The 16,322-nt window shown below is 37.4% G+C and overlaps 1 protein-coding gene across 1 annotated transcript; it reads left to right on the top strand.

The window, feature by feature from the left end:
• Positions 1 to 14,382: 14,382 nt before the first annotated feature.
• Positions 14,383 to 15,252, top strand: LOC110875558 (glycine-rich cell wall structural protein 2-like). Its single transcript, XM_022123754.1, has one exon. The coding sequence runs from the start codon at positions 14,383 to 14,385 to the stop codon at positions 15,250 to 15,252; it is 870 nt and encodes a 289-aa protein (XP_021979446.1).
• Positions 15,253 to 16,322: the final 1,070 nt, after the last annotated feature.

Below are 16,322 nucleotides of genomic sequence, written 5' to 3'. Positions count from 1 at the left end.
TAACAAGAGAAGCCCCATCGCGAACCAAGGGACCCGGTCAGACAGGAATCACCCAAATCTGACCGGTTTACTGATTCGTGATGGTCGTTCGTGGTTAGCCCGAAATCGGTCGTTTCTTTGTTAGAAACCAGATCTTGGACCAACACGACACTAAGAATGAGTAGAAGGTCAGTACAAGCTCCGATTCTATCGATCTTGAGTGCATTGAGTGTAAAAGAGTTGAAAGAAAGTTGGGAAACCATCTTTCAATCCTTTTATTCATGATTATGTTTAGATCTGTGTGAAAATGTTGTTTATTCTTGTGGAAATCCTTCGGATCTGAGTTGTTCTTGGTGGAATGAGGTCAACAGTTGAAGTTCATCAGAACTTCATGATGACATCACCCTAGAACTCCTCAAATCCATTGATTTCACGGTTAAAAATTAAGATTCAAAAGAGAAAATGATGAAGAAGACTGTGTAGATCATAAAAGTACAAGATTTGAGTAGAAAACTTACAAGAATTGCAAGAAATCAAGAGGAAATGGCCCCAAAGCGTGCTAGTCGAGTGGGAGCTGTCCCATCAATGTTTAAGTGATGTGACAAGTGCTATTTATAGGCAAGAGAGGAGAGGTGGTGGTGCAGTGAGTCGAATCGAATGGCTGTCCGATTGGATGGCAATCCGATCGGATGGCCATTCGATCGAAGTGCCATTCGATCAAACACCTCCGGCGAACTGAATTTTGGCGTTCCGTTTCGATCGTTAAGCGTTGCGATAGTTTGGTTACACATTTTCATCTACATTTTCATATATTTATTATAATTTGTCACGTTGGGTCTTATATACATATCCATATTTCAAATCCTGCGATAATCGAGTTACGCGCGCCTGCGAGTGTGTTTTCGAGTATTGCGTTGCATTGCGACACGTCACGGCTATCAAGGAGGGTACAATTGGTCCTCTCTCGACATCATCGTGGTTGTCAGCAGTGCAATTGTGATGTGGTAGCGATAATGTATGCGAAAATATGCGAAATATACCGCGATATAGCGATATATGCGTTATAGGTACATTATGATCTGAATCTTTGGTGCTAGGCGTAACAAGTATAGCGAATAGTAACAACACACGAAAGTGCGGGTTGTTACAGCAGTGAACAGCACCACCAATCAAGCCCAGGCTGGACCTTCAAACACCAACAGAGCGTTAGTAGTTCAAGCTGATGAAGGATGTAACTGGTCTGTACAATTTGGGGATGGTTATCAAGAAGGAGGAGGAGGAACTGCATGCTATGCAAAGATCATCAATCACATCAAGCACGTTCACAAAGAAGAGTTTTCTGATAGTGATGATAGTTCTGGTTATAGCGGGAGTTCTGATGAGGAAAGCTCAAATTCGGTTGGTTACAATTCTGAATCTGATGTGAAGGAAGAAGTGAATTCTAATTTTGAAGACTTATTGAATGAAGCTGAGGAGTTAAAGTGTCAGAAATCTATTCTGATCAATAAGGCTGTTGTAGCATCAAAGGAGATGGAGAAATTCTTCTCTGAGAATGGATCTTTTTCTTATCTGACTGCTTTTATGGCAAATGTCTCAGCCTCGACGAGTCAGGTAAATTCTGATCCTCCTACTCCTGGTGTTTATAAAATGTGTGTAGAATTGAAAGAGGAATCAGAAAAGGTTCATAGTCATAATCAAAGTTTGTATATTGAGCTGTCCAAGTGCAAAGAGGCAAATATGGTTTTAATTAGAAATGAAAAGGATTTCAAAGATGTAATTGAAACTTTAAAGAAAAGTGTTTCCGAATTAACAAAAAATGTTTTCAATAAACAAATTGGTATTAATAACTACATTAATATCATTGAGGAAACAAAGAAAGAGCTAGCCGTTGCCTAATGCGAGCATGATGCAATGAAGCTCAAATTGGAGAGTTATTCTAACTCCCGATATGTGCTTGATCACATCATCGACACTCAACAGCTGAAAGGGAACAAGAAAGGCGTTAGGTATAAGTCGTGTCCAGCACCCTTTGAGACATAACTATACTCGAATGCCTGATGAAGAAGAAGAAATGCCACGTTTTGAACCCAGTGTGCCTCTTGATTATGAGGAAGTTACTACTGGCTTAGGGTTCAAATCGGACAGTTCCTCGAGTACCTCATCTGAAGGAATAGATACTTCAACGTTGACGAATCAAAGTGCTCCAATTATCGAGGACTATGATTCGTCTGATGATAAATCTGATGTAGTGACCAGGATGAATCACTTGACAAGATGAAAGTAGTAGAAATTCCTATTGAGAATTACATTCTTTGTGATCCTCCTACTCCTGCTGTGTAACCTGTTGCAAAACAAGTGATTAATTCTGTCAAGGAAGTGAAAGAATATATGTCTACTGTTAAGAGCAATAACGTTTTGTATACTTTGGTCGGTGATGCTAAAATTTATTCAGATAACGATTTTCCAATTAAAAATGTCAATCCATCTTTGATTGATAAAGTTTTTGAAGATAACACAAGCAAGTTTTTGGGAAAGACGATCCCAGGGGTTGTTGTAACTCAATGTGATCCTATTCCAAAAACTGAGATTAGGAAATAGTTTGGAAATCAAAAAACAACCGACAAAGCAACAACCTATTACTTCAAAGGGTAAACAACCAAAAAGGCTAGCTCAAAATCCCAAAGTTTGAAACAAAAGGAGCTCGTTACCAGAAGAAAAACAGTGATGTCAAATTTGTGGCATCAAAGGGTACTGATAAAATTGAGACTTTTGAAAACAAATCAAACATCGATTTTGTGCAACAAGTCAAAATTTTAAAACATAACAGTCAAAACAATTACACTCAACATATAAACGGGTGTGATGAAAGAGCAAGTACCTCAGGTTCTACAGCTTCGACATCTGTTCGTCGATCAGATTCTCCTAAGTTTATTGAAAGGAGAACATGTTTTAAGTGTGGGGAGTTTGGACATATCATTAAAAATTGTACAAATACTCCCAAAGAGAAATTTGTTGAAAGAGTACCACCTGAAAAGGTTCACCCTCAACGTCGTCCCGTATCACCAAAACATGAAAAAAGAACCGTTAAAGAACAAGAAACAAAGCAACGACGTCAAAACGTCAAAGCAGTTGAAAAGGCTTTAAAATCTGAAGTCAAATCTGTTAAAAGGGAACCAAGTTCATCACAAAATTTAAAACCAGAAATTTCAAAATCTTTTTATAAGAATCAAACTGGTAAACAAAAACAAACTTGGAAACCTAAATCGGGTGAAAGTTCAGGGGGAGGTGTTGTGTTTGAAAATCATCAGGAAATTGAGATCACTTTTCGTGATGCTTAGGGACGACCCAAGACCACTAAGGCTTGGGTCCTCCTCTCCAACTAATCTCTGAATGGGTGTGTAGAATGTTCCAGGAGGAACTATCGATAGTCTTAGGATTGTTGATAGTGGGGCGTCCATGCTCAAGATTGGCGACATGCGGCTCCGAAACATCATCATATCTAGGAGTTGTTCCCATTGATGGAGAGAGAAAAAGAAAAGGGAGACAAAGATTGTCTGATGAAAGAAATTGAAAGCTTCGACAAAATGGAAATCAATTCAAAGTTTGATTGTTAAAGGCTTTAATCAGGTCCCCAGGATAGATTCAATCAAAATGTACGCACCTGCAGCACGTCTGAAGTTCAAAATCAACAAGATGAACGTGCAGTGTACATTTCTTCGCGGTGTGATTGATGAAAATGCGTCTGTTGAAAAAACAACTGGGTGTGCGGATGCCTTGGCATGTATTGAACAACCGCACACTATTTCTTAAAGAGAAAGACAAAGACCTTCACTGGTGCAATGTGGAAGACCAGCCAGACCCAGAGGTTTCTAATCTTGTTGCTGTGAAAGGATTTCTCGGTTTATTGAAGTAGCTGCATAATCGTCCTTGAAGTCCACACCGGGTGGATACCAAGTTTAGGAGAGCACTCAGATTCATTGCAATGCACGAAGCAGTTGCAGGATACGGTTTTGAATTTCTAATCTCTCCTATACTTGACGATATTTAAGCTGCTTTATGAATTATATCATCTCGTACAACACTCTTTGACCTGACACGTTGAACTCGAATATCACCTCACACATGATTGTTTTAATATGAAACTCATCAATGTTGTCATGGTCCACACCGATTACCAATGTGCCAACTGATTTTTCCAAAATTCGATAAATCAATTCTGACTAAAATTAATTTTGGTAAACAACATTAAGGTAAAACGTGAGTTAATCCAACATCGGGAAATCGTTTTTGTAAATACCTTTGTGTTTTTAAAATTTATCATAGTTTGTTGATTTTAGGGGGAGTAAATCCAAATTTGAAAAATACAAAAACATCGAAAAATTTCAAAAACATAAAAACAATTGAAAAACAAAAATGAGTTTCCTGGCGAGAAAAAGAGAAAATGATAGTAAATCAGTGGTCTATCGAAACCTCTTCGAACTGAATTTAAAATGAAAAACGATAAGCAGCTCTATATAAGATGTATCGGTAGGCTCACAATCATTTTAAAGTGTGCAGGGTGATATAAACCTTAATCGACTGAAGACTAGGTGGGAACCATTCATTGGCATATGGTCTTGGTACCGAAATTTCGTTTGATAGATTGCCGAGGTTCTGAGATATTCGGTCTTTATGCTGTCTTATCATCTGGGTATCATGGTTGTATCTTTTACTGAAAAAAAACGGGGACGCAAGTCTAGATCTTCCATGATACTATACATACGTGTACATATTGCATTCGACCTCAATAAGTGATCAACAATCACATGTCCAATCAAATAAGTGATAAAATATCACATTTATCCGGGAGTGAAGTTCGTCTCTTTGCTGTACGATGTACTGACCTGTTCACGGACTTGCTCCTGTGCCCTCATGCATATGAAAATCAAGTTCCTCATCAATAAGTGATTCTATCACATAGGGCTTGTTTTCAATTCAAAATAAGTGAGTATCTCACATTTTTATACGGTCAAACAGATCAAACAGATGATAAGCGGTATACTCACCGGTAAGATGAACTCTCGTGCATACTTTGATACGGGAATGTGTCATGTGTGGATGAACACCGGTCGGTAAGTATAAATCATACACTAATCGTATCCCCTCACTATGATTACATCTGATAAGTTAAGTTTATGTGGACAACAATACCGATAATCGTTATAGGATGCTTATTTAAATGTTAACTAATTGAACCACAAGAGCGTTTTGGCGTGACCGTACACTGATATGATTCTCTTACCCTCGAAACTCGCAAAAAGAATGTTTGTAAATATTTATTTACTTCTTTCAGTTTCTGCATCTTTGTATATATTTATTTATTGCTTTTCGTCTTTACATTTAAAAAATGAAAAATACCAAAAAGATTTTAGGTGTGTTTTAATCTAAACTTTATAAAAGACAAAACGATTTTGCTTCTAGTTTATTTTTGATTGACCGATGTTGGAACTTGAGTTTATCCTACCCAAAAATCTTGATTGTAAGACCGGAAAACAATTGTATCTTCATAAACGGTTGAAGTTAACAGATTTTGAAAGTTAAAGGATTAAAACTGAACATTTTCTAAACTTTCAAACTGTTGTCGGTCGGTGTTTGATTGAAAAATGGTCACATATGTGTCGTTTGTTTATGATAACTATATTCCAAGCGTTTGTTCTCATTACGCGTTTAGCTTTCTTGCATGTGCAGATGTTACATTCAATCCAGCTAACGACGAAGCGAACGTGATAGAAGACGAGCTCTGGAATGAAGACACGACGTGAAGGCACTCAAAGGATAAAGATGATCGAGTTGTTAATGACCCTTCATCAAAACCACAAGGATCTGAAGAATTGACAATCAAAAGTTTCACGAGCATGACTTAATGGAGAGTTCATTTTAAGGGGAAGTTTATTAACACACTTCCTAAATAAAATGGGGAGTTTGTTGATACACTTTCTGCTTACAACGCGTGAAGACCTTGAAGATCCTCCGACATGAAAGACATGGAAGACGAACCATCACAGCAGCGTCCAAGGGGGTGTTTGTTGATACATTTTGTGTGGACGCGGCACGTTCGGTTCGACTCTCTAATGGAATGAAGACCAAGTCGGATATCCTCCTATCCTACTTGGGTCCGACAAGTTTGTCTCGTTTGTAATGTAATGTATAAATGAACAGTGCATGTTGCATATTTGGTTTGTTTGTGTGTTTGTATAGATCTGCAGCCCAAGTTTCATCATAGACTTATATGGGGAAACTCCCATGATGAAACTTCAAGTTTCACCATGATGAAACTCCAAGTTTCACCATGATGAAACTCCAAGTTTCACCATGATGAAACTCCTTCCATGATGAAACTCCCTCATGGGGAAACTCCCTGTATGACATGACGAAACTCCCCTTTGATGAAACTCTAAGGAGTTTCACCATACTAAGTGACGAAACTCTAGGAGTTTCGTCAAGCCTTGAAGTTTCGTTGCACCATCTTCAAGTTTCGTCATTGATGTGTCAGGCTGCCTATATAAACACATAATGGTTTCTGTTTGAGACTGTGAGAGCATAACCTTACTGAGAGATTTACTCCAAACATTGTTTGTATGTGTTTGAACATTTTTCTCATCTAATCAATTGACTGTGATTCATTGGTTACTTTATGTTCGTCATCATTATCTGTGTTTGGTTTGGCATCGTTACGGGGATTTCGCACCCGTGACCGTGTTTGTGATAAACAAGTGATTTGGTTTCGTATCGATCCTCCGAGTATCGGGACCTACAATGAATGCTTCATGCGCATGAATCCATACACATTAACACACACACACGTATGGCCCTTATGCGTATGACACTAATATTCACTCATTCTAAACTTCCAAACAATGCATTATAATATCAAGACTCAATCTAGACAATCTATCAACTGTCATCAAACCCTAATTAAGCACATAATTAAACATAACTAAACCCTAATTAAACACGAGAAAGTTTCCAACTAATATGGTAATGAATGTGTTGAATTCTACATACATCTAAAACACCATACAATATTACAACATGTTTTGATGTTTCAATCATAGTCACAAAGGAAGAGACCATGACAGACGTGCCTTCTTGTCCCCCCACCCCCTTTTAACTACGTGTACACCGGCACAAAAAAAACTGTGCAATAAAGCCCGGCCGTGGGGCAAGGACAATGTCGACTAGTCTAAACGACAAAAACAATTCACAACTTGGGTAAAGTTGCGAGTAAACTATCTCTTATGCATTACAAAATAATTCACCGTCTGTATGCTGTGAATAAAATGTCTACCATAATGACAAAGGACAATTCATAACTTACATAGAAGTTACGAATCAACCATTCCGATAGAAGATGGCAAGTAAAAAACAATCCACAACCAGAACAAGGAACCAAAAGGTAACTATTTCATTACTTAAAAAGTAATTTACAACTTAAGCAAAAGTTACAACTTAAGCAAAAGGTAACTATTTCATTCAAATGTTTTGCTTTTTATGGGGTCAGTTTCTTCACAAGATAAACTTGCCAATTTTACAGATTTGCTACCTAGGTATTGCATGCTATGAACTCGAATATAAGTTTAATTAATTTGCATAAAATGTTCATTTCAATGAGCCAGTAACCAACTTAACTATATTCATCACGATCATAACTATATTCGTCATAATCAAGAGAAGCTTGCCTTCTCAATGATTGTCCTAATGACCCTGAGGTGTGGGCTCGTGTACAGGCAAGAGGTCGTAGGACCACCCGGGTATTTGGGGTTGGATCTTCAAAAGCGGGACGTCATCATCTTCTAGCGGATGTGCACCATCATCTGTTGAATACAAACGGTCCCTAAAAGAGGTATCGTGTTTATACTCAAGATCTTTGTTATGTTGATCAGATTACCCCAGTGACAAGTATAAGTTTAGTTTGAAATTGATGAAGCCACAATGAAATTAAGAATTTAACATGTATAATGGGACTTGCTGTTCAGTTTGAACTTCCATATGTTGCTATGCTTGGCAGGGTTAGGGTCTGGTTGGTCTGGTTGGGGCTTAGTTTAGTTAGTGGATTTGGGACCAGGTGGTGGCTATATGGGTTGATTACCTTGTTTAGATTTTGGGTATTTATCTCTTATATCAAAAACTGTGACAAAATAACATGGTTTAGTAATTAACTAAAACAGGTCAGAAATTGGTCGTTGACGTATTGTTTATTTAATTATACCTTTTAGCAAATTTCTAGGCTCAAGCTATGTGAATACAATTGGCAGAGATTCAAGCTCGCCTTGAAACTAAGATGAAGGAGAGGGAAGATCTTAGAGTTCGTCTTTAAAGTGAGAGAAAAGCGAGAGAAGACCTCCAACAACACATAAATGCAACCGTGAAAAGAAAATTACTTATGAAGAATTGGCGTCCTCAGCGTAATTAGTTAGCATTTGTTCATCTTTTTAGACATATACACACGTTAAACGTTTGTTAGTTTTGTGGTTTAAAAACACTCGAAATTGCGTTATGTTTTATTTTTGAGTACTGTGATTTTAGAACAGGTTTATTAATATTTTCTGTATATTTTTTATGATTTTTCATGGAATTTTCAGAAAAAAAAAGCAGGTTTTTTCAAGAAAAATTAAATTTTCCGGTTTTATTATTTAATTTTATCTATAAATATTTCGTTACAATTTCGGGGATGTGTAGGAAATGCGTTGCAAATGAATTATTAATGCCATATTTCCGGAATTAGGGAATCGTAGGAAATGTGTTACAAAATTCCAACACAATATTTCCGTTGCAAATAAGTTGAAATTTGTGTAGTAAATGCGTTGCAAAAAGTTTTCCACGGGGCTTTTTCCAACATTCGGTTTTTGTGCCAAATGCGTCGCAAATTCAGATTTGCAACGCGTTTGTGACGGAAAACACGTTGAAAAGTCTCATTTTTCTAGTAGTGAAGTTGTACTCTATGCTTCTCGCTTTGTTACATTTGTACCCTGTCATAAGCCTGCGAAATGAGCAATTTCTGGTTGTTATGGATATAACAAAAGTACCTTATGCTGTTGAAGTTGTACAACTGCACATACTTCATCTTGGCAATGATACCATATGTAATATTACCCTGATGCCAAAGCCTCTACACCACTCATACCATAGCTTTTATGCTACTGATTTACAGCTAGCTAAAACTCCATCTCTATATAAAACGCTTTGCCCTAGATTGGCTAATCTGTTTTGTGACCCTTAGCGACGGAAATGAGTTTGTGACGAAAAAAGGCCTTATGTCGCTATTTGTGAGATATATATTATTTTTGCAACGGAACAGTTAGGAACCGATTAGCATCTTGTTAAGCAACAACTAAGTAAAGGAACATTTTTCATTGCAAACTTGTTACATACATTTTTGAAGAAATTGCCCTTCTAGATTTTCTAGTCTGTTTTGTTGCCTATAGATATGTCCAAATTCTCATAAAATATACACAAGTCAGACCAGAAATTTATTTAATTTTATAAATTGTATTCATTTTTTAGTCACTTAGTTAAACACTTGCTTTTTTCAGTCGCTATTTGTTTTCTTTTTTTCTTTTATCATCCTCCTTATTAATTTTTTTAATTAAATTAAAGCACAGTAAATATGTTCTAAAACTTACATATATTTATAATATTTTAGATTTAGGCACTTAGTTAAACACTATTTATAATAAAATTATTTGATATTTTATAATTCGTTGATGCCTTGAAATACGAGAAAACCGATAAAATAAATAAATAAATACACGTACATGTAGGAACCGTTCGCGTAATTAAATAAAATAAAACAATTTTATTATACGATTACAGTACAGAAACAAAGAAAGCCGAAATAACTAGTACAAATACAACTGAAATAATCAAATACAAGAAAGAAAGATGAAACAGAAATGCAGTATAACTGAGGCATGTGTTCAACACGCTTCCCTTAAAACAAATTCTGAATCTCCCAGGAGCACTCGTTTTGTATCCTAGGGTACAACAGCCGAAGCAGAGTGTACTGCCGGAGCAGGCACAAGAACCGGAAGGCTACCTTGAAGAGAGCAAGAAAAAGCTCAGAAGTTTATAGAGGGAAAGTTGCATATGCTTTGTTGTTGGTGGTGTCATTCTGCATTGAGAGTGATGCTGTATTTATAAAGCCTCTGATTCGAAACAGGCAAAACGAATTAAAGGAGAGAATTAAGTTGCATTAAACGACTTCAATGCAATTTAATTCGTCATTTAATTCTCAGTCAAAATCGTTCACTCGTCAGTTTCAAATGCAAATGCTGAACTGTAAATGCACTGGCATTAATTGCTGGAAGCTTCTGCGCGCGCGCGCAAGACACACTGGTGTGCGCGCGCCTTTTTGGCTCAAGTTCATGCGCGTGCGCAGGTCTATACGCTCATGCGCGCGTCCGCCATTTTGGCTCACTTTTGTGCGCCAGCTGCTTGCACAACTCATGCGCGCGTGTGCTCGTAGGTCTGCACCAACCTGCGCGCGTGTGCGCCAGCCACCAGTGAACCTATACGAGCACGCCACACAGTCGCGCCGAATTGGCTCCCTTTGGTGCACCCGCGCACGTCACTAAAGTGCCCCATGCGCCAGTGCGCGCCAACCTGCCACGTGTACTCGCACGCTGCTGCGATGTCACCCTCCAAGGTCTACCTGCCACCTGGTCCTTGCAGCCCATGTACTTCACCACACGCGCACGTTCAAAAATACAAAGGCGACTCTCAAGCGGCTCGCGGCGATGCGAATTGCAAAGTGCACCATCAAAGCGCCACATTCAGCCTCATCGCCCACGCCACGCGCGCGTGTGCGAGTGCGAGTTAGGGTGCTCCACACCCTTCGCGAGTACACTAGTGTGTGCTTCCATCAAACAATAAGGATGGAGAGTTCCCACTTAAATACTCATTTAAGTTTCATCCCTCCTCATGTGGGACAAGGTGGCACTTTCTCTTTTATTTCAGCATTCAATGTTTCAAACATTAAACTTTGAGCATCGATATTTCATTTATCTTAGCTCCGTTTTGGACGTGGTTTAGTTCGTTGCGAAGCTCTTCCAACATAGAACACAAACCCACAAATAAATATGTAAAGAAACCTCAGTTTCTTATACTTATTTCTAGTCCAAAATAGCAAAAAAGTAATTTTCCTATATTTATGAAAAATGTTATTTTCACAAAATTTCCAACAGTATAAACAAACATAAGTTGGTTAAAAAAATCTACACATATATATTGGTTCAAACACACACCTACAATTCTACAAACACATACACAAAAACACAAATTCTTTGATGAAGTCGTCTTACAATGGGTAATGAGAAGAATTGAAGAAACTGACAAAGGGGAGATTGAGGAAACAATGTGAAAGGGTAAATTAAGTTATCATTTCAAAATATTTAACATATATGTTAAACCATTTTAAATATTCAATGATTGATACATTTCAAAAAAACAGACAAAATGGGTAATGAGAAGAATTGAAGAAACTGACAAAGCGAAGATTGAGGAAACAATGTGAAAGGGTAAAGTTATCATTTCCAAATATTTAACATGTATGTTAATCATTTTAAAGATTCAACGATTGTTAACATATAAAAACCAGACAAAGTTTATGCAGGGTTTGATATTTAGTAATCCTTTCGATAAGGACATGTGTAATAGGCATTATAGATACGTGAAACGGTTTGATAATACTCTTAACACCGCCCCCTTGGGTATTATAAGGGCTTGAAAAAAAAGAGACATTTCTAGAATAATGCACAAATAGAAGAAAAAATAATGGAAAATAATGAATAAAATAGATATTAATGGGAATTAACCGTTACACTTTTTTTAAAAAGAAATTACAATAGAGATGTGATGAAAAATGCCCTTTATGGGGCATTAACCATTACCGATAATTTAAATAAATATCTTGTAGAACATTGTTGTAATTTACTTTTATAGTACAAATCCCCCTGTCTCTTGTTTTCTATTCCTTTACTTTGGTTTATGTTTATTAACTATATATTAAGGGGTAACTTCGTAGAAATGTAACCAACTTTGATAAGTGTTCCAACTAAGTCATTGAAACTTTTTTTGTCTCTATAAAATAACTCAATTTTCATTTGATGTTCTAATACTATGTAATTATCAGGTTACCAGGTTAGTAATGATGATGTATCAAGTTTTATTATTTTTTAAAAATTTTTAATATGATGTGGAAAATAAAATTAATGACATGGATTTTTCTCTTAAAAAATTGAAAGGTCATTTTTTATTCTAAAATTAATAAAATATATAGTTTTTGTGGGAACCGAACCCAGGACTTATTGGTCCTAAAGTCTTATCCTACCCCCAAGATGCCACTAGGCTATAAAGCACTACTAGAAATCTGTAAAATTCTGACCATAATTTCCGACAAAACATAGTTGGTCGGAAAATTCCGACCATTTTCCGGCAAATTACCGACTAAAATTAATACCTGGTTTTTGTGACTAATTTCCGACAATTTACCGACAAAAAAATTATGGTCGGAAATTTGTAGGAAACTTCCGACTAAGTTCCGACAAAAAAAGAAAAAAAAAAGAAAAAAAAAGTTTCTTGGAAATTGGTCGGAAAACTTAGAATGTGATATAATGCAAATTATTTATATAGGACCTTTATTAAATGATGCTTATCATCCTTAGTTAATACAACTTTGTTATATTTTATATTTCAAAAGATAATAACATGTACATTCATAATATAATGAATAAAAATATGATTACATTTAAATTTTTATATGTTTGACAAAAAAAAGTATGGTTTACATGATACAAAATATTAATCTACGCTAGATATGTGAAAAAAAACAAGCATATATTTATTTTCACTTGACATATTTTTGGCCTTAATGTGCATACAATTATTATTATTATTATTATTATTATTATTATTATTATTATTATTATTATTATTATTAATCTTTAAGATTATAAATAATAATTATTAATGTATAATTTATACTATTTTCCAGCAAAAAGCATGTTTCCTATATTCCCGCCCAAATCCCAAGCGCCCTTTCCAATTTTTTAGATTTATCCCAAAATCCCAAATCCCACCTTTTTACACTTCCTTTGTTTTTTAAGCTGATCCAAAAAAAAAAAAAAAACAAACAAACCCTAGACACCACCAAAACATCCTCTCTGCCTCTCCTCTGACAGCCAAGCAGATCCCAAAAAAAACCCTAGCCACCACCAAAGCCTTCTCTCTGCCTCTCCTCTCACCGCCGGCCAAATGAAGCCAACACATACCTCTCTACCACTGGTAACGACACTAGAGAATGTAGAAGGAAAGTATTGAGAGTTTGCACAGCGGAGGTGTGGTCATTTGCATCACTTCCGTAAGGTAAATCACACAAACCCACTTTCGATTCCCCTTTGTTTCAATGAATAAATACGTATTTGTATGTTTGTATTTCAGAAACCCTCTTATCTGCTGCAGGACATCATCTCAAATCACTTTAGCTATAGTTTTAACATCTTCACTATCTTCTTCCCCAACCTGATTTATAAAGGTAAAACCCTAATTTATTTTTTACTATAAAAAATACCAGTTTACTCTTTGTGTGTTCATCTTCATTAGATCACTTGAAGAAGATTTCAAAGTGGTTGTGGCAATCAGATGGCTATTTGTTAAATTGTTAGTCCCAAAGCGATAAAGTATAACCGTAATTCTGTTTTTGCATTTTATTTTCATGCTAGTGCTAGTCCACCTATATGGTTTTCTGATTATATATGATTTTATTTTGAATTTATGTGACTATTAATTAATTGTATGTATGTCTTATTTGGTGAAGATTGTTTTACTGGTGGGGACAAAACTATAAGCAATAATAACAAAAATGGGATTAAAAATAGAAGAAAGAGGAGAAGTTGTTAAGGGTTATACAGTAAACTATCATCTACCTTTAAGTGTTCTCAAATGTTGATACTCTTATTTGGCTTTGGTTGTTTAAGCTTTTTTTTTATTTTTATTTTTTTTTTGCTATTTGCTGTTGCACTTAGGCACTTTTTTTCATTTCTTTTTGCTGACGTTTGTGCTATTTTTTTCTACTATACAGTGCTGTTTGTCTATTATTTTTTGCAGTTTCATACTAGGGGTAGATATATATCATTTTTGCTAGATTTGTTTGATGCTGATTTGAATTGGGGAATTGCTTAAAGTTAGAATCAAGTATTAATTTGACTGTTTTACACTTGCAGAGTTGATTCGAAATATATATATATATATAATCACTATCATACGGTTTGTTTGTTAGATATTACTTTAATTTGACCGTTCATGTTTTTTTAAATGTAGGTTTTTGGCGGTGATAACTGATAACCTATATAACTGATAACCTATATAATGACCGGGCGTGGACGTGTCCCTTCTCCGGGGGATGTATCAAAAGGTGGGCGTGGACGTGTACCTTCTCCAAAGGATGTATCAAGTGGTGGCCGTGGACGTGTCCCTTCTCCAGGGGATGTATCAAGTGGTGTGCATGGGCGTGGGCGTGGGCATGCATCTGTCCCTAGTGGTGGGCGGGGGTTGGAGTCAGGTGGTGGACGTGGGCGGGGTTTGGAGTCCGATGGTGGACGTGGGCGGGGTTTGGAGTCTGGTGGTGGACGTGGGCGGGGTTTGGAGTCCGGTGGTGGACGTGGGCGGGGTTTGGAGTCCGGTGGTGGACGTGGGCGGGGTTTGGAGTCCGGTGGTGGACGTGGGCGGGGTTTGGAGTCTGGTGGTGGACGTGGGCGGGGATTGGAGTCAGGTGGTGGACGTGGGAGGGCGTCGGAGTTCGGTGGTGGACGTGGGCGGGCGTCGGAGTCCGGTGGTGAACATGGGAAGGCGTTTGACTCTAGTTGTGGACATCAGCGGGGGTCGGAATCTGATGCTGGACGTGGGTGGGCATCAGACTCCAATGTTGGAGGTGTACGAGCATCTGGAGCTAGTCATGGTCATGGAAGGGGCAAGGTTTTAGAGTTGAGTCCTGGGTTTAGTAGGACATTAGGTCGAGGATATGCTGGGAGTAGTAGTCGTACTGGTAACGCTGATCCCATGGCTGACATGCAGGGGGCATTACGACATCAACTGAGGGTATTTCGACGTCAAAACGAGGACATCCACCATGAGGGTTATGAGGGATCCGAGCATGGGTTTAACACAGTTAGAGATCAGAAATTAGTCGGAAACACCGTTTTCCGACCGAATTCCGACAAAAAACTTGGTCGGAACTAGGCGTGTTTTTTAGTAGTGAAGCCATGGATGATGAAGATTACTTCTTACAGTTACAAATATAGCTGTGTTGATGCAGTTTTGTGTGGATGTGGCTCGGTTCGGTTCGGTTCAAGACCGACGTCGCGACATTCCTCCTTCGTGCGCCCCAAAGAATGACACACAAACACGAAGAGCCGCGAGCTGATATCACCATGACATCATCATGATCAGGGGCGAAGCATTATGGTTACCCGGGGGTGCACCCGCCCACCCCAATGTTTCGGCTAGAAGTGTGTATATGGTCCGATTTTTCGTCCGAAAATTTAAAATTTATTTAGAATCGCCCACCCGATTATTTTTCCTAAATGGTGGGTAATTTGGTAAATATATTTTAACTCTTATTTTATTTGTTTAACCCTAGATTACCCACCACACAACAAACTTAATACCAAATTATTAATTATCAAATATTATTTATCTTTTTCCCAGCCGCCGTAGCTTTTTGTTTCTGCATCCTGCCGCAAGACTTTTGGTTCTGACTTCTGTTTCTTCAGTTCTCCGGTAAGACTTTTGGACCAATTTCACAATTTGGGAAATGGTGTCATCCTTATCCATTTGCAATTCAGTGATTCACGGTTCCACCAACATCATTTGGGTAACAATTCTTTTCTTTATTCTTTTGTAGTTATTGTTAATTGTTAATTGGATTATAGGAATGCAATATTTAGTTTTTCTATGTGCAAGAACGGGTTCTTTGAATGAATGGATTTTTTGTTAGTTTTATTTGGAACTATTATTATTTGACCCGACTTGAATCGAATAGCCAACCTAACCCGATCCGAAACATAACGATAGGAAAAAAAATTTCGGTCCCATCACTTTACGCCCCCTCGAAACTTTTGGTCAAGCTCCGCCACTGATCATGATGATGTCACATTTATAACTTGAAATCTTTGCATGGACATAAACCTTTGCATGAAAGCAATAAATTGAAACTTCCATGCTGAATGTCCACGAAATACTTGCATGTGTTTCACAATTATGAAAGTCAACGAAGAACCATTGTCTGCATGCATGGTACTCAACGAATA

The sequence above is a fragment of the Helianthus annuus genome, chromosome 9 (genome assembly GCF_002127325.2).
Source record: "Helianthus annuus cultivar XRQ/B chromosome 9, HanXRQr2.0-SUNRISE, whole genome shotgun sequence".
Taxonomy (NCBI): domain Eukaryota; kingdom Viridiplantae; phylum Streptophyta; class Magnoliopsida; order Asterales; family Asteraceae; genus Helianthus; species Helianthus annuus.
The sequence above is the reverse complement of the archived record's forward strand: the minus strand, read 5'-3'. Positions and strand labels throughout refer to the sequence as shown.

Bases quoted from the DNA above. Each gene is read 5' to 3' on its own strand.
- LOC110875558 (XM_022123754.1), top strand. From the start codon at position 14,383: ATGACCGGGCGTGGACGTGTCCCTTCTCCGGGGGATGTATCAAAAGGT.